At 44.0% G+C, this 18255-nt stretch overlaps 1 protein-coding gene across 1 annotated transcript; it reads left to right on the plus strand.

Annotated features, from left to right (window-relative positions):
* Positions 1-214: 214 nt before the first annotated feature.
* Positions 215-17871, plus strand: LOC129337728 (transmembrane protease serine 11C-like). The gene is made up of 6 exons (XM_054991656.1): positions 215-300; positions 491-654; positions 8541-8721; positions 13806-14065; positions 15347-15489; positions 17710-17871. Exons 1-6 carry the CDS (start codon positions 215-217, stop codon positions 17869-17871), a joined length of 996 nt encoding a protein of 331 aa, XP_054847631.1.
* Positions 17872-18255: the final 384 nt, after the last annotated feature.

Here is an 18255-nt window from a genome sequence, read left to right on the forward strand (position 1 = left end):
ACAATAAGATAAAATAAAACCATATAAAATCACCCAATTAAAGCATTAAAACAAAGAAAATACATTTTAAACAACATCAAAAACTGCCACTTTAAAACACCATATGCACACATCCCAAAACGCTCTGCAGAAGAGCTCTGCTTTGTAGCCTCAGCAGAAAGCCAGGAGGGGGGGGGAAGCCCCCAGACCTCTTCAGGGAGGCTGTTCCCCAGACATGGGACAGCCACTGAACAAGGCCAGGCATGGGCGGTGGCAGAGCAAGCCCTGGACACCACAAGGGCTCTGTGAGGAGGAACAAAGGTATGCATGGGAATACGCAGCGAGAGGCACTCCTTGCGGTCTATGGGAGCTCTGCTTCCTATTCAGCTTTTTAATGTACAAATTCTGACAAATGTAGTGGTTGGAACTGGTCTCTCTGTGTGTGTGTGTGTGTGTACGCACATGCAAACTAACCAGTTAGTACTGATTTTGTGGTTTGGTTGTTTTTCAGCCCAGACACAGGGGGAGTGATTGCGCAAGTTGTGCTGATGTTTCTCTCCTCTTCTGCTGACAATGATGTGGCGCTCCGGCCGACGATCAGCAGGGTTTTGCGGCAGAGGCTGAAGAGGTACCCTGGGGCTGCACGGATAGACCTCTCCTCTTCCTCCCTCAAAGGCAAGTCTCTCGAGTCTTACCAATGATTGTTTTATTGTTTACCGTTTACGGTCAAAGAGCCATCATCAACAGCAGTTACAACAGACCTAAATTCCAGTATATAAAATATGATATATAAAACTACATCATAGAATTTAAAATACATATTTAAAAGCATTAATATCGTTCATGTCCTGCTAAAACAGAGGACGCAATAGGTCTCTATGTATGACCTCGTTGCTTGCTGCGAGCTTTTGTAACATAAGCACAGAACTTGGCTATAAGCATGGAGATGGTTGGATTTTCATCTATTAAAAGTTTCTCCAAGCCAAAGTTTCTCTCCAGGTCTTATCTGCATAAACTGTTGGTCTATCAAGAAGCGGAGAGATAATCTTGTCTTGAAGATCCTTGTAAAAAGGACAGTGAAAAAAAAATGTTCCAGTGATTCCATTTTGCACATAGCGCAAAGTCCATTCTCCATTCTGAGATACTGACGTAGCTGGAAGCTGATACGGTTCTCTGTCCTGAGCAAGCAGGATTCAGAAAAGGTGCTTCTCCCGTGGACCACTGCCTTGTTCTTTATCATCTAACCGAGAAATACTCATCTAAGGCAGGTGACTTGTCTTTATATTGCATTTATGGGCCATTGAGTCTATTCCTAGATCTCATTTGTGGACCAAACGAAATAATTCCACAATAGATAAAAGGCTGCTATGGCTTCTCTTTAAATTATATCAGGAGCCTTCCATGCAAATATGCTGTGGTCCAGAGGGTCAGCTTAATAAGCATATCCATCCATCTTGTGAAAAAAATAAAACAAGGCTGTTTATTGACCCCCCCACACTTTTTAATTTTTATGTAAATGATATGGTGCCCTTTATTACAAATTTATTTATTTATTTACTTAAATTTATAGTCCGCCCTCCCCAACCAAGTGGGCTCAGGGCGGATCACAACAATTTAAAATACACTACACAATTCACCAGCAGTAGCCATTAAAAATATAAATAATACATATCATTCATTTAAAACATATATTAGCACCATGTAACTACAGCTATCAAAAATAAAAACATAGCAGCATGTTATACATTCACCAATCACCGTCTATAGAGCAGATTACAGCGATCATATAAAGATGTGCGATGACTTTGGGCATGAGGGCACAGATACATGCCCATCATGCACCCATATTAGCTGGCTGGGAATTACCTGCGCTACTCTATGCAGATGATACGGTCTTATTATAGAGATCTGAAGTAGGCCTCCAGAAAACAACTAATGTCTTTACCAAGTACTGCAAACAAGAGGGACTCTCGGTAAACCATAACAAATCAAAAGTTAAAAAAAATCAGGCCACAGCCGGAAAACATGGAAAATTAAAAGTGGTGAAATCAATCTAACGGCCCAATTTAAGTACCTGGGAGTGACTTTTAGCCAAAATTTATCTTGGAAATCACATCTCAAACTAGCTAGGGACATAGCCAGACTAAACTCAAATGTTCTCATTAGGTTTTATTTCTCAATGGGCAGTCAATATATTCTGATGGCTATTAGAGCTACTAGAGCTGCCTAGAAGAATGGTATGTAAGCACAGTTGTTGTTGTTGTTGTTGTTGTTGTTATTAATGCAAAAATAACCCCCCCAGTTTTTATACGGGGCAGCCATCTGGATAAGTGAAGCTTCTGAATCTTTAGATAACATGCTGATTCAGCTTATAGATTGGCTACCGGGAGACCCAAAATGTGTGGCAGGAACTGCGCTTAGGTTGGAGCCAGTGCAATGCTCCGTTGAACTGAGAGCCTGGCTGGCTGCTTTTCAATTAAGACAAAAGGTCCTTTTTTCTATTTCATCGTTTGGGGGTCTCCTTCGTCTATTTAATGAGGAAAATTATAGAAATACTTGGTTACGGTTGATAAATGAGACGCTGGATTTGCTTGGTCTCCCTCTCTTGATGCTTAATAGAGCAATGCAACAAGAGGCTTAGAGACTGATTAAGCTGAAGGCTTTGAATGTGAATAGTGGCAGTGCAGTTGCTTGAGCTAGATGTGTTTTTTCACCTCTCGCTTTAGGGATTCCTCCTCTATTAACCCCCCCCCCCTTTATAGTTAAGCTAACTTAGGATCCCCATTCATAGGTTTGCTTATACTCTTGCAAGACTAAATGCTTTCCCATCAGCAGAGCCAACAGAGCGATTTACCCAAGTTTCTTATTCAGGTAGACTTTGGGCTTGTGTGTCTGGTGGGATAGAGACCTTAGCCCACTTGTTATTGTTTTGTCCTCAAGGGGCTGCTCTTAGGTCCGATTGGATGTTCCCTGTTTTATCAAAATGTCATCCCCTATTGGAGTTGTGGGTGATTTCCTGTTTATTGGCAGACATTGTTCTGGAAATAATGGTCTTGGTGGGGAAATTTTGGGCAATTATAATTTCACTGAAATGCCAAAATCAGTCTCGGACTAGTTTTTAGGTGAGACTCTGTGTTGTCACTGGGACTTAGAATCTGTAAAGTTTTGATTCTCCTTACATTTAAATGCAACTAAGTAGTCAAAAAGGGCTTTTCATTTTCCCTGAAATTCTAAGATTGGTCTGTTAGGGATACAGGAAGTTAACTTAGCCATGGGCACGTATTCGCACAATTTGTTCATCTACTCAGACACATCCGGACAAGAATTTTGTGGCAAATGCCACTCTTGCTGCCGTCACCATATATTTAAAAAGTTCACTATGCATTTTTGTGATATTACTGGGTAAAATATGATGCTTTAACAATGAAAAAGGGAATCGAGGCATGGCCTTTTGTCCCACCTTCAGGGACATAGTCCAGTATCTTGACCTCCTGGGCACCACTGTGACCATAGCATTCCCCTGAAAAGCTGCCTCTCAAATATCGGAGCAGAATGCCACAGGAGCCTCTCTCATGATGAAGGGCAGGTCCTGGTAAGATGTGTGGTGGCGTTGCATTTGTTTATTCATGCCCTCTTTGCAAATCAAGCAGGGAGCTGGGTTCTCTCCCCCTGCTGCCTGGTCACTTCAGGCACCTTGGTCGCCAGCCTGGCTTGCTTGGTTCTAGTTAGTTTGATGCAGTCGGGGATGCTGCAGGAGCGGATGGTCCTTGCTTACCATGTCTGGTCATCAGGTGCTTTTTCCTGTGGATTTTTCATTAGTCTGATTTTATGGCGTGTGTGTTTGGGATGATGTATGTCCCACACATGTCTATGTGAATGGGACCCACTTTCCAGTTTGATTCCAATGTCTCACTCGGGTAGCCTAAGCATAATTCAGAATGCCACCTCTCACTCCTTCTGCCACCTCTCTCACTCCTTGGAGCTTCTGGTTTAGGTTTTATACTCACCGAAAAAGAATGGACCCAATCTGGGCAACAACCAATATAGGTGCCAATCAAAGAATATTTGACAAAGTGATGAGTCTCCTTACGCAAGTCTGGAAGAAGTATTGAAAGATAATTTTCTTCAAGGGAGTAATTATCATACTCAAGAACTCATTAGTATCAGGCATACAACATCACTAATTGCTGGAATGCTATGGTAAGATGCAAATAGCCTGAACACCCACACGTACGGCACAAATTTCATAACTAAAGAAGGGGGTGCAGGAGACCAAAGTGGTAGAGTAAGAGGATGAGTCAGGTCCTTCTAGCTGAGTTTCCAAGAAGGTTCCAGACAGAGAAACCAGTACTCAGACAGGAGTCCCAAATATCTGGGCTAACAAAAATCCAAAAATTAAACTCAATCAGAAGATCAGCAAAGTTGTAAAAGCATATAATGTGTGAGCCGGGACTAGGAATACTGTTTTCAGCAGTTGGAGTGGATCACTGGATTTGTTCCCTTTGGCTGAGTAACTCCAGCAGCTACTAAACAAATTTGCAGTTCCCCTACTGCTAACTTTGAAGTTTTTTCCTGGGTGGTAGATCAGAAGTTGACTCCCAGCCTATCCCCCTGATCACCTAGAAATCAGTTCCTGGTGTCCTCCCACTTCTCCCTGCACTCCCTGCAAAGCCGGGGCTCAGTCTGTTTGTGCCAAATAGGCACAAATAGGTCACAAACAGCCAAACAGGCTGCTGATAATGTGTTGATCAGGCATGGCAGCAGAACAGCCGGTTTGGCAAATGCAGCTCCAGCTTGTTGGCTGGCGGCGTTCTGGGCTCCAGTCCCCTCCCCCACAAGCTTCCTGGGCCTTTCCCCAAGGGTGGGGGACCCAAAATGGCCCTGAAGGTGCTATTTGCCTTGTTGGGGACTCCCTACATACTGATGGATACAGAAACACAAAAAGGGCTCCTCCGGCAACAACCAACGAGAGCAACCAGAAACTTCCCAGAGTAACCAGTAATAGAAATAAGATTTCTAATGTATCTTTATAAAGTGCAATTAGTGCAAAAAGTGCTCAATTCCATACATGAATTCATATGATAAATAAACAGTCAATGTTTGAAAACCATTCAATGACATACAATTCTATCCAAAATACTAGAACCGACATCCAAGAATATATAAATACAAGTCATTCTAATAGGTGCACACAGGCACTCAAAAGACAGTTCAGTATGAAAATATAGAGAACCTTACAAAATGATACCAAATGTCCAAAATGGTGGAAACAACATCCAAACATATATAAGTATAATTCATTCAATATGGTGCACACAGGCACTCAAAAGAAATTCCCATGTGAAGATATGAGGCTGTACAATTGCTGGAGGGGTGGAAGAGATGCAAAAATCCACACCTATGGGGTTTGCCAGCATATATTATTTCATCCCGTTTCGTGAAATCACTTCTTCACAGGCATATTTACTCTCATATTGCAAATGCACAAATCAGTATCACTCCACCATGTTGGTGGTATCCCGACGGTCTGACACACAGGTTTCCCACTGGGGCAAAGAACTGCCCTGTGGCCAGGACATTGGGGCAGGATGGGCTTCATATCTCCAAAAGGTGGGAACAGAGAACTCTGGCAGTCATGAGAAGAGCAAAGTCTAGTTCATTTCAAGATAAAACACAAGACATTGATAACAGTCCTAAGTAGAGGGACCTAAAGATGCGTGGGGAAAATAAAACAGAAAGGGGGGAGGGGTTGCTTTAAAAATCGACTGAAGGAAGAAGCTCTCTTGTCCTATAGACAATAAAGAATGGTAGTCTTCCAAATTCTTCTAAAGTTCGGGGTAAGGGGAAAAGTGTAATCATTCTAGAGCAGTAGCCATGTTAGTCTGTTGGAGCAAAGAGAGATTCAGAGATGCAAGCGTATCCTTTTATAAGGAGATGTGTGTGTTTTTGTGTTTATGACATTAGGATACTTGCCTTGCTAAAGTGTTTCTTCTAAGGATTGTATACAGTTTCCTTTGGTATATAGCTTCTCCTAGTGGACAGTTGATGCTAGTGAATATAAACAACCTAAATCAGACCTTTGGCCCATTTCCAGTACTCTTTACTAGAGATGGGTACTAACCGAAATACAAACCAAAATTAAGCACAAACCAGGCCGATTTGTGGTTTGCGAACCACGGTTCGTCAGATCTCATTTCTGATGAACCGCCATGGTTTGTTTGGTTCGTTTTTTGGTTCGTCACTGCAGACAGCCTGGTGCCAATCAATCAGTTTCCTAGGCAACAGGGGATGGACTTCCTGCATACCTTCTGCTGACCCGGAAGTGAACTTCTGCTGACCCGGAAGTGATGATTTTCTGACCTGGATGTGACGTTTTCACGAACCAAACAAACCAGTTTGTGAACCAGGGGCAGGATCGTGAAAGTTTGTGGTTTGTGAAATTTGACGAACCACGAACCACATGGTTCGTTTTTTTCCAGTTTGTTCCCATCTCTACTCTTTACCCATCCACAAAATATTTTTTGTCTTATTTAGATTATTAGTTTGCTGCTGCTTCATATAATATGCCCCAAACAAAATCAGTAAATATTAAAACATACTGAAACCGCCAAATCCAATAATAAATAAAATTAATAAATCAAAATAACAACATAAAAACACAGAGGTGACATCTGTGGGACATTTAAAAATACAGTCAATCAGCTGAATTCAGACTTCCCAACTGGGAAAATAATGCAGGACTGAAAATGTGTAATGTTGGCAAGTGTGATATGGATTTATTCAAATTCATTGGACAGTTTATATTTCTGAACTGAGAGATCATCAAACTCAAGCCTCGTTAAAAGACTCATAAAGCATATCTGTTCTAGTTGGTCTTGAAGGTGCTACTGGACCTGGATCTTGCTCTTCAACTGCAGACCAATATGGCTACTCACCTGAAACTGTTCTGCATTTGTGAAATAGTTTTAAACCGTTTTGTCTATCATTGTTTCATTTGCAAGGAATTTGGGGAAATGGGCGGTAAGAGTTTTCAGGTGAACATTCGTGGTTCACTTGCAGAACTGCAACTCCCAGGATTTGTACAGGAGAAGTCGTGGTGTCTTGACCCCATGTAGGTACGCTCCTCTTAAGGGGAACTGTAGCCGGGGAAACTCCAAAGAAGAACGCCTCCACCCGCTTGCTGTGAATCTATGATATCCTCATATTACTTGACAACTATCAATCCTGATTCAGTATTGGGGGGGGGGCATTCACCGAAGCAGAAGGAGACAGAGGGGTTACAGTCCGACATGAGCAGCCTGTGTTTGCGATCTGGGAGTTGGGCATCATCACTGATTCTAGCAGTGGAAAAGTCCGTTCGGTGGGTATTTAACCCATTTCATTTCTTTCCTCTAGATATGAAGAGGCAAACAGCTGAAAGTATCTTCAGAGACTGTAAGTTTAAGGGTCTAAAATTTGAGAGTGTTGGTTATTTTAACAAATCTCCTTAAAGAACTTTCTAAACTTCTCACAATGATCAGGTCTTAGTGGCCAATACGTGTCAGTAAATGGGCTTACTGTGAGCCCACAATACTGGATTTTCCTCACGATTTTATTGTGCACGTGGAAAACTAGACTCAGGTGTCAACCTTCATTGCATGAATCATTTCTTCATGGGACAAGGTTAAAACTCATCAGGGATTCTACTTGATGAGATATTATGGATGTATTTAGACTATAAGGAGCTTCTGCTAAATTAGCAGATTCTGAAGGAAAAAAATGGGGGGGAGCAGCCCTCAAGGGAATGAAGTCAAAAAAGAAATAAGAGGACTAACCAATGAAAAAATAGTGTATTTCAATTCTCAGTGGCTGTACCCTGTGAGGTGCTGACCATTCCACCAAAGAGCTCATGGTGGTCTGTTACGTTTCATGTATATTTGTTATCACGACTCCTGAGGAAGAGAGTTCAAAACAAGCTCTTTGCTGGCATCTTGTTAAGTCGGGGGGGGCCTTGTGTCCCCCACTTTATTGCCTGCCTGCACCTGTAAATAAAAAGTATTTTATAAGAAGAATGGTTCAAAAAGATACTTTGTATATATATAACTGTACCTTCGGGCTGTAGTAATTGAGCCCCTGTGTGAATTTTCATATGTCACTTTTGCTTGCCGCTGTTCCGGTCTTCTTGTTATACTTTTGATTGTACATTTTCTAGCAATTGCACTTTTATGCACTTTAATTCCTGACATTTTGAATTGAAATACACTATCTGTTCATTGGTTAGTCCTCTTATTTCTTCTTTGACTTCAAATTAGCAGATTCTAGCAAGAAGGTGAACAGAACATTTAGATCCAGTTATATTCAAGCAAGGTGAAGTGTTTAAGTATTTTTGTTCCTTTGCTGAAGCTGCAGTTAAGGGCTTGTGACAAAACTGCCCTTGACTTTGTAGCAAAGAGCAAAGTATGGAGAGCCCTTCTTCAGTTTGGCTTTTTCTGAGTGATTTGATGCTATTTTCTGCCTAATCTTAGAGATGTCAAGAGGCATATTTAATCAACCTCAAAACCTACTTTTTTCTTGATAAACAGTCTGTGGGCTACGATACAACAAATCCGCAACATCAATGTCAAGAGTAGTTGGAGGAGTTAATACTTTTGGTTTGGGGGAGTGGCCGTGGCAGGCGAGTCTGCAGCGGAACAACGCCCACCGTTGTGGCGCAACCTTGATCAGCAGCACGTGGCTTGTCTCTGCAGCACATTGCTTCAAAGAGTAAGTTCCCAAATGGGTCACATGGGATACGAACAGACCAGCTTGCCAAGCATTGGTTGGAGTCAGGGTTGCCAATCTCCAGGTGCTTCAGAGGGTGGACTCTATGGTGTTATTCCCCCCTGCTGTTATACCCTCCTCTCCCAAAACCCCTCTGTCCCCCAGGCTCTACCTCCCCCCCCCAAATCTCCAGGTGTTTCCCAATCCAGAGCTGGCAACTGTTAGAAAGGGAGGATCAATGCTGCCCCTTCCCTTAGGTTTCAGAAGGGGACAAACAAAAAAGTTAGAAAGACAGAGAAGCCAGGGCATTTGTTCACTCTCTACTCTTTACTGCCCTGAACTATCCTTTGAGGTGTAGATTGCTAATCTCAGGACTTTCTCCTCGTGACTCCTTCTTCTTCTTCTTCCTCTCTTTGTCACACCACTATCTCTCCTCTTCATCTTCCACCAGGGACGCAGGACTTGTCCTTCAATCCATCCCCATTCATAGACTAGATAGATAGGAATCTCTCCTCATTCCTATCAGAATATGGAGTACCTATAAAAAAGAACTCTGCGCACCACATGCCTTTCCCATTGACACTGCGACTGACTCACCATGATCATGTATCTTCATTGTCTGTCTTCTGTGCAGTCCCACATGGGACTGCGCATGTACAGGCCTGCCGGTCGGCAGGTTTTTTAGCTAAAGTACGCTAGGGGGTGCTCGCCTCCCAGTGTGCAAGAGCAAGCTTTCCCACCGAAATGGCACTGGGAGGCGGCGCCCCCGACCCTCCAGTTCCTTCTTCACCGCCAACTGGGAAGGTTCTTTCTCCTTCTACATATGTTTAAAGAAGGATCTGGAAGAGATCATAAGACTGAGTTTGTTTTTATGGATGACTAGCAACAAAGCCCATTGTGGGGGGAAAAATACAACGGGCTCTAGAAAGGGGAGGGCGGGCAGGTAGGCATTCGCTCCTCCTCTGTCACTGATTCCAGCTGGTGAAGGAGAGGTGGGTGGGCATTGTCATCTGCTCCACGCCTGATCTGCCTGATCTCAGCCATGTGAAGAGCTTGGATCAGAAGAGATCGGATCCGAAGGTCTCAGATCCGAAGAGGTCGGGCTTGAAAGTCTCAAATCCAAAGTGGTCAGGCCAGAGAGGCTTGGATCCGAAGGGCTCGAATCTGAGGAGGTTTGATCTAGCATCAACTTTGGAGCTCTCACAGCCTCCATATTAAAAGGCTAAGTGCAAGACCAAACACATTGAACCAGTCTTGAAAGACAGACCTCGAACACCTTCCATCCATTCGAGGTCCCCGTTGCACCATTCCTTGGCAGAGGAGGGTGAGTTATAGTAAGGATTCCTGTCTGATGACCCTTGGCAGTCTGCTCCAGAGTATGGTCAACACTACTCAAAATCTGAATGGCCATGTTCGATACCATCCAAGTATGGGCTAGATCTTGGAGATTCTTATCACACGCACTCGATACCGCCGGGCTTTGAGTTTTTTGAGGAGTGTAGGAGGTCCAGATCTCCTTATGGTATCCCAGAATTGGTTATGTCCTACCAGCTTTTGGACAGAAGTTGGGAACAGAGTCCCAGTCCAGTGTCTGACCCCTCTCTGGAAGAAGCACTTATTTGATCCGGTCAAGTCTCTCTGAATGAGGACTATCACCTGTATTCAGAGCAACTTTTGAGGATGGCTCACTCACTAGACATAGAGGTGGCTGCGGTTGATCCTAAGCCTAAAGACAAGACCCTACAGCACCTTTACTCCGGGAACCCTGCCAATATAGCGTTCCCCATCGTCGAGGGTTCTGTTGACATCATCAACAGCATATGCAAGAAGCCTGCCTTAGCTCATCCAATGTCTAAAAAGATGGAAGGCTTTTATAAGACCAGAGAGGACATTTGTACTTTTCTTTTCCAGCATCCTTTTCCATCTTTGCTGGTGACAGAGGAGATGCAAACTCGTCAACGACAGGCCTCCCATCATACCTCTGCTGACAAGGAGTTGGAAACTCGATGCTCTGGGGAAGAGGCTTTACTCCTCTGCAGCTTTCAATGTAAAGATTGAGAACTACATCGCCATCATGGGAGCTTATTGGATTTTCTTGTGGAATTGTCTGACATCCTTCATTGATAAGCTCCCAGAGGACCAAAAGATCCTGGCAAAGGTCATTCAGGAAGAGGCTTTGAAATTATTGAAGCAGCAGATAAATGCGGGGTGTAATACTGCTGACACCTCTGTTAGAGCGTTGGCTTCCTCGGTGGTCCTATGGTGACATGCATGGCTATGCACCACCACTCTGCTTTTGGAGATGAGTGCCAGGACTGAGGACCTCCCTTTTGAGGGGAGAACTTTATTTTCAGCCAAAACTGATGATTACCTCTCCCAAAAGAGGAAGGATCATCTAGTGGCCTGTTCATACAGAGTCCTGCCCAAACAACCACCAGGTCAGCGGTACCTCTATCGACAACAGCAACATCAATCCTACCGCAGGAGATCCTATCGGTACCAACCGTATCCTCCCTTGACATACAGACAACAACAGTCCCAACAGGGACATTACCAGAGGAGATGACCCAATAATCACAGCAGACAAAGCCAGCAGCCCTCCTCCAATAAAGAGGCCTCTGGACTGAAACAATTCTGACTAGGACCGGAACAGCTGGTCGTCTTTGGAGCCAGACTGGCCAATTTCCTTTCAGCTTGGGAGCAGATCACTTCTGACAGATGAGTCCTGAAAATTATTCAGTTTGGTTATAAAACTGAGTTTGAATGTTATCCAACTCAGGCTCTCCCTGACTTTGCATCGCATCCTCCTTCAGAAGGATTGCAAACTGAAATAGATGTTAATTAGTAAAGGGGTGATTCAACAGGTCCCCAGGGGGAAGTCAAATAGAAGTTCAAATCCTGACAGACAATTGTACAGCAATGTACTACTTGAACAAGCAGGGGGGGTCACCATATCCAGAGCACTTTGTGAAGAATCCATGACCATAAGGGATTGGGCCATAGTGAGAGGTATCTTCCTGAAGGCTGTACACGTTCCAGGCACCGTGAATATAGCTGTGGACAGACTGAACAGAAAGAAATCAGAGAACCACAAATGGTCCTTGAAAGACATTCATCTAAGACCTGTGTTCGAGAACTGGGGTTACCCAGAAATAGACCTCTTTGCCAGACAGGGAAACCAGAAGGCATTGAGGTTTTGCTCCAGAGGAGGAATAGGACATGATTCCTTGGGAGATGCCTTCCAGATTACCAGGGAGGCACATCTCTTTTATGCATTCTCCCCCTTTCCACTAATTGCCAGAGTAGTCAGCAAGATCCAGGGGGACCAGCCACACATTATCCTAATAACACCATTCTGGCCCAGACAACCATGGTTCCAGCATGTGATGCATTTGTCTCAAGGCCGATGTCATTGCTTTGGGTTAGAACCCAACCTGCTGACACACGGAGGGGCATGGTTTCATGACCTACCCAGACTGAAGTTAACGGCGTGGCACATAGTGGGACAGGGACCCTCTCTGCGAAGGTAATGGAAGTTGTACTTAATGCTAGGGGCTGAATACGAGAAAATCTTATGCATTCAAATGGGGCAGGCTCACATGCTGGGTTTCTCAGAAAGAATTAGACCACTTTAATTGTCAAATTTTTGATATTTTAGAATTTCTGCTAGCACTCAAAGATGAGGGCCTCTCCAATGCTTCCATTAAGGCTTATCTCGCCGCCATTTCAGCGTTCCATCCTAGGATTGACAGGAAAACAGTTTTCTCTCACAGTATTTCTAGATCATTTGTCAAGGGCTTTCAAAACAAGTTCCCACCAGTTAGAGAAATAGTGCCCCAATGGTCACTTCAGTTGGTATTGGCTGCACTTATGCGATCTCCGTTTGAGCCCCTAGAGACCTGCGACCTTCGTTTCTTATCTCAAAAGGTAGCATTCTTAGTTGCTATTACTTCTAGCAGACGGGTGAATGAATTAGCAGCTCTACACTCAGACCTCCCCTCCCTTTTTGTAAGATTCACTGTGGTAAGGTGGCATTGAGACCGGACCTCAAGTTTAGACCCAAGGTCTTGAGCCAATTTCACTTAGTTCAGAACATTGTTTCCCCAGGTTTTTTTGGAATCTGAGCGCGCCCTGCACTCATTAGACGTACAGAGGGCAATATTTTCTCTCTGCATTGTACCGCAGAGTTTAGAAGGGACATACATCTATTTGTTTGTTATGCTGGCCCAAAGAAAAGAAACAGGGCTACCGCTCAATCGCTGTCCCGCTGGGTTACTTCTACTATCTGATGATGTTACAGTATGGCCAACTTACTGTGTCTCGTGGAGGTGAGGACCCATTCCACAAGGACTCAGGTGTCTTTGGCTGCACTCCTGAAAGGTGTTCCTTTACATGACATTTGCAGTGCAGCGACGCAGTCATCGTCAGACACATTCGTGAGGCATTATGCTCTAGATGAAATGGAGAGAAGAGAATCAGCGGTGGGACAGGCTGTGCTCCATTCTCTGTTTCAGTGAAGACCACACCCACCACCAGGTGAGAAGCTTGTGAGTCTCCCATGTGGGACTGCACAGAAGACGGACAATGAAAGCGGAGTTGCACTTACCGTAACTGCGGCTCATTGACGTCTTCTGTGCAGGCACACGTACCCTCCCTCCTGCCCCACTGTGTTCTTCATTACTTACCTGTGTGGAACTGGCAGCTCAGGAGAACTGGATGGTCGGGGTGCCGCCTCCCAGTGTCATTTCAGCTGGAAAGCCTGCTCATGTGCACTGGGAGGCGAGCGCCCCCTAGTGGACTTTAGCTAAAAAAAACCTATCGATCAGCAGGCCTGCGCATGCGCAGTCCCACATTTGCCTACACAGAATACGTCAATGAACAGCAGTTACAAAGGGCAACTCTGTTTTCTTATTGTTTTCTTTTTTTTAATTTACATGCTGCCTTTCTGTTTCAAAAGCAGCACTTATGACAGCTAACAATGTCAAAAAAAATCAACAGGATAATATCTAAAAATACCATACAACTAATAATATTAACATTCAAGTCTCAAGCCAATGACAATTTCACTCAAAGGCCTTCTTTTTCAGCGCAGGAAATCCACAAAAATGGACAGTCAGCTTTGGACCCTACTTAAAACCTCCTCTTTCGGTACGGATTGTGAAGAGCATAACGGTTCATGAAAAGTACAGTTACCCATCTCATGAATATGACATTGCTGTTGTGAAGCTGGCTAAGCGTGTGGACTTTACGAGGTCTGTTCACCGGGTTTGCCTTCCAGATGCAACCGAGGTTTTCCCATATAATATAGATGCCGTTGTGACAGGATGGGGAGCGCTTAGTAATGATGGTAAGCAGTTATACTTAGAAAACGGCAATATTTTATATCTTTCGTCAACGATAAGACTTGCAGGAGAAGAGAAGTGATTTTTGTACATGGACTAGAGGGGTGTGCAATCCAGGCCCAGGAATTGCGTGAAAAAGTGGGCTAAATCTGGCTTTCGTGGATCAAATTAGACAATCCCGGATCCCCTCAAGAACACCAGATAAATCTGGATTAATCCAGGAAACATGGCGGGCTGTTTCCCTGTCTTATAAATAAGAATGCAATTTATAAATAAATCGGATAAATCTTTATTGCCTACATTTGTAAAAATGACACATTATAATTACATGCTTTAACATATGCAGACTATTGACTTCAGCTGATTTAGAAGAGTCTAACTAAGCTTAGTATTTGCGCTGTATGATGTCTTCTCCTGAGTCAGACCAGCGGGTAGAAGCTTTCCAGAATCTCAGGCAGAGATCTTTTCCAGGCCTCCTACTTAAGATCCTCTGGAACACCAGAGACTCACGCTGGGATCTTCTGCTTGCACCGCAGGTGGCCTACCTCTCGCTATAGCTCACCCCATGACAGGTTTTGTTTAGATCTTGGTGGTGGAAAGTGCCTTCAAGTCACAGCTGATGTGACCCCCCCTCCCCCTTCCTGGGGTTTTCAAGGCTAATAGAGGTAGTTTGCCATTGTCTGTCTCTGCATAGTGGTCCTGGTCTTCCATTGAAGTTTCCCATCCCATCAGTAACCCAAGCCAACCTTGCTTAGCTCCTTCTGATATCTGATGAGGTTGGGTTTGCCTGGGCTATTGCCTGGGTGGTTCTTCAGTAGAATTCAGTGAAGACTGTTCTAGTGGTTCAAAGGATTCAGAGTGACGGCCTTTAAAAGACTGGCTGGGATGACAGTGCTGGGGAACTGGGGGTTAACTCTACCCCCCCGCATCCCCCCCTCCAGATTAACCTTGACAGGGGAACCCCCCCCCCCCCCGCGCGTGGGCCCTTGTCTTTTTTTCTGTACCATAGTTTGACACAGGGACTTTTTAATGAGAGAAACAGCCCTGGGGAAAGAGTTAACCTTCTTCCCTGTCATCACAGCCCCAAGTTCTGAAGTCATTTCCCATATTTTGGAAAGAGGTTTACAATCACTCCATTGTTTTGACAGTTGACTGTCCTGGTAGAATTATTAACAAAAACTAAACTGCATTTTATCTTAAATTGCACACAATAAAAAAGTGTCCTTTATGTTTTGCTTTAGATATGGCAAGTGCATTGTAGATACTAACAGAGTGTGTTTGTTTAGGTGAAACCCCTAATGTTCTTCAGCAAGCAACCGTGGAACTTATAGACTCAGACACGTGCAATAGAAAAGAAGTGTACAATGGTGTTATAACGCCTGGAATGTTGTGTGCTGGGTACCTGGAAGGAGGAGTAGATTCCTGTCAGGTAGGTCTGACATCACCTGAAGGAATTACTGGCTCCCTCCCATCTGAGCAGGAACGATATGTCTGTGGGGCACTTCTGTTCTAGCACATTTGAATCTACTTTGGAAGAAGGAAGCGCCACCCCCTGACTCCTTGATATTTAAGGCCTTCCCTATTCTGATGTCGTCTTGGCCAAGCCCCCTTCTTAGGATGAGGTCCTTACAGCTGGATTCAAGGAGTACTAAGCCTGCCCTTCTATATAGGGTTGCCAGCTCCAAGTTAATTTAATTTAATTTATTACATTTGTATTCCGCCCTCCCTGCTTTTGCAGGCTCAGGGCGGATAACAGAAATACAAACATCGCATACCATTTAAAACATTTTAAAACACTACATCTAATCAATTAACTTACACTATGCAAATATAAAAATATCGCATATTTACATATAAATAAATAATTAAAAGCAACACATAATATAAATTTGATATTCCACACAGCGGTTCTTCCAGAGCAAATACATGTAGTAGTGCGGAGTAGGTGTGGACAACAGCACCTGAATTCGCATAGGGGCAATGGATTAACCCCCCCGCCCCAGGAAATTCCTGGAGATCTGGGGGGTGAAACCTGGAGAAAGTGGGGTTTGGGGAGGGAAAGGATCTTGGCATGGCATAATTCCATAGAGACCACCTCCCAAAGTAGCCATTTTCTCCAGGGGAAATGATCACTGTGGCCTGGAGACCAGTTGTAATTCCGGGAGATCTTCAGCCACTACCTGGAAGCTGGCAACCCTACTTCTATACCAGGACACTTGTATGATTTGAACGTCTGAAACTCTTTCTGCAATGGAATTTTTTCTCTGAGAACACTGGGGTTTTTTTTAGCCCTTCCTTCTCTCTTCTTCTTTCCCCTGGCCACTTCTGATTGTATGTACACATATCATTTGACCCCATTTTTTCTAGATGGGAGTCTTCTAGCCCTGTCTCACTTAAAATTAAAAATACCCTGCAAGATGAAATATCTAATGGTAAGCATACATTCGTTTTTACAAGGAAGTTGTCTTTTTTAGCATGGCCCCACGTAGTGAAATAATTATATATGTATATGTAGATATCAGAAACTGCTCCTCACGCAGGGTTCTATTCTGTTTCACTACATGAGGTCTGTGGAGGATGTTTTTTTTTTTTTTAAACTGACCACTACCTACAAATTACTCAATAATGGGGTATCTTGCCACCCAAGTCACTGTTAGTGTGACTTATCTTTTTTATATTAAACCTCATTTAAACCTGTCTCTTATATGTTGCTGCGCTCATTTATCACTGAACGTGAAATATACTCTATTATACTCCAATAGTTTGGTATTAGTTAAGAATGATGAATAAACACTGAGACCTCATGAACACAAATATAAGCAGTTACAGGAATTTTTTTTTACGAAAGCTATAAAAACAATACAGTTACTTAGCTGGGCATTTATAATGTATATACACTTTCTTGGTAATTCCTTTATTGCTACTGTAATTAGAGGAGGTGGTAATCCTGGTTCTATGGGTTCACTCCCATAATTAAATTCACCCAGTCATCGTCAACACTGCACCTGCTCCAGGTTAAGCCTAGAGAAGGTGTGGCCCTCCCAAGGCCTCTGTGCTGCAGCCCTCCCAAGGAGGCCTGTGGCGCGACGGAGGCAGCGGGGAGGCCTGGCACACTGGCGTGGCACTCAGCAGGCCCTGAACAGGCCAAGCCAGCGTGACGGGCCCTGGAGTGCTCCTGCACTCTGCAGTGGGCTTATTTTGGCCCTTTCGGGGTTGAATTGGGCCCGTTTGGGGCTGAAATAGGACCGCTGTGGAGCACAAGAATGCTACCGGAGCGGTGTGACAGGCCCCGGAGTGCTCCTGCGGAGCGCACGAGCCGTCTCTAGAGCCCTTTTTTTAAAAAAAAAAAAACAGGCTTGGTTGCTAGTACATTTATAATTATGGACCATAAATGTCTACAAACTGACCAAGAATCATGACCCCTTTCAGATATCTCTGTCCACCTATCTATATTGATGACTACAGTAAAGTTAACTTGGCTGTTTTGAAATTGGGGAAGAGGCAGGAAGGGGAGCACATCTGTGAGCACAAAGACTGAAGAACTTTTAAGATCAAATAGATTTCACCTGGATCGTGCACCTTAAAATAATCTTCTGTTTCCCTGATATCTTATTTCTTCACATTTAAAGATGCCCCTTTTCTTCTTTAGGGCGACTCTGGCGGCCCATTGGTTACTCCTGATTCAAGAGGCATGTGGTACCTTGTTGGCATAGTCAGCTGGGGGGACGAATGTGCCAAACCCAACAAACCAGGAGTCTACACACGGGTGACCTACTATCGAGACTGGATTGCTGCCCATACGGGGCTCTGATGCCAAAGTTGCACATCTTCGAACCACCTGGGCAGTATGCAGGTCATACTGGTGCCACTGTATTATAAGTTCGTGTCTAGAAGCAGCTGCCTTAATCCCAGTCATCAGCATTGCTTTGATATATTAAGAAGAAACCGAAGGATGCAGACTCTTGAACAGACAGCAAATACATATTGATGTATTTATTTTGCCCAAAATAAGACATGCTTGTGCTAAAGCAAAAGAGTGACGCTGCCTTTCACAGTGTGGCACATGGCAGCCATTTTCTACCCTATTCCATCCTTTCCACAGAGACTAAGTGGATGATACTCCAGATACTGAATGCCTTCAGTCACCAAGTGGCGATTCTTCACCACCACTCCTCAGTAAGGTGGACAGCTTGAA

The sequence above is a fragment of the Eublepharis macularius genome, chromosome 11 (assembly GCF_028583425.1).
Source record: "Eublepharis macularius isolate TG4126 chromosome 11, MPM_Emac_v1.0, whole genome shotgun sequence".
NCBI lineage: Eukaryota > Metazoa > Chordata > Lepidosauria > Squamata > Eublepharidae > Eublepharis > Eublepharis macularius.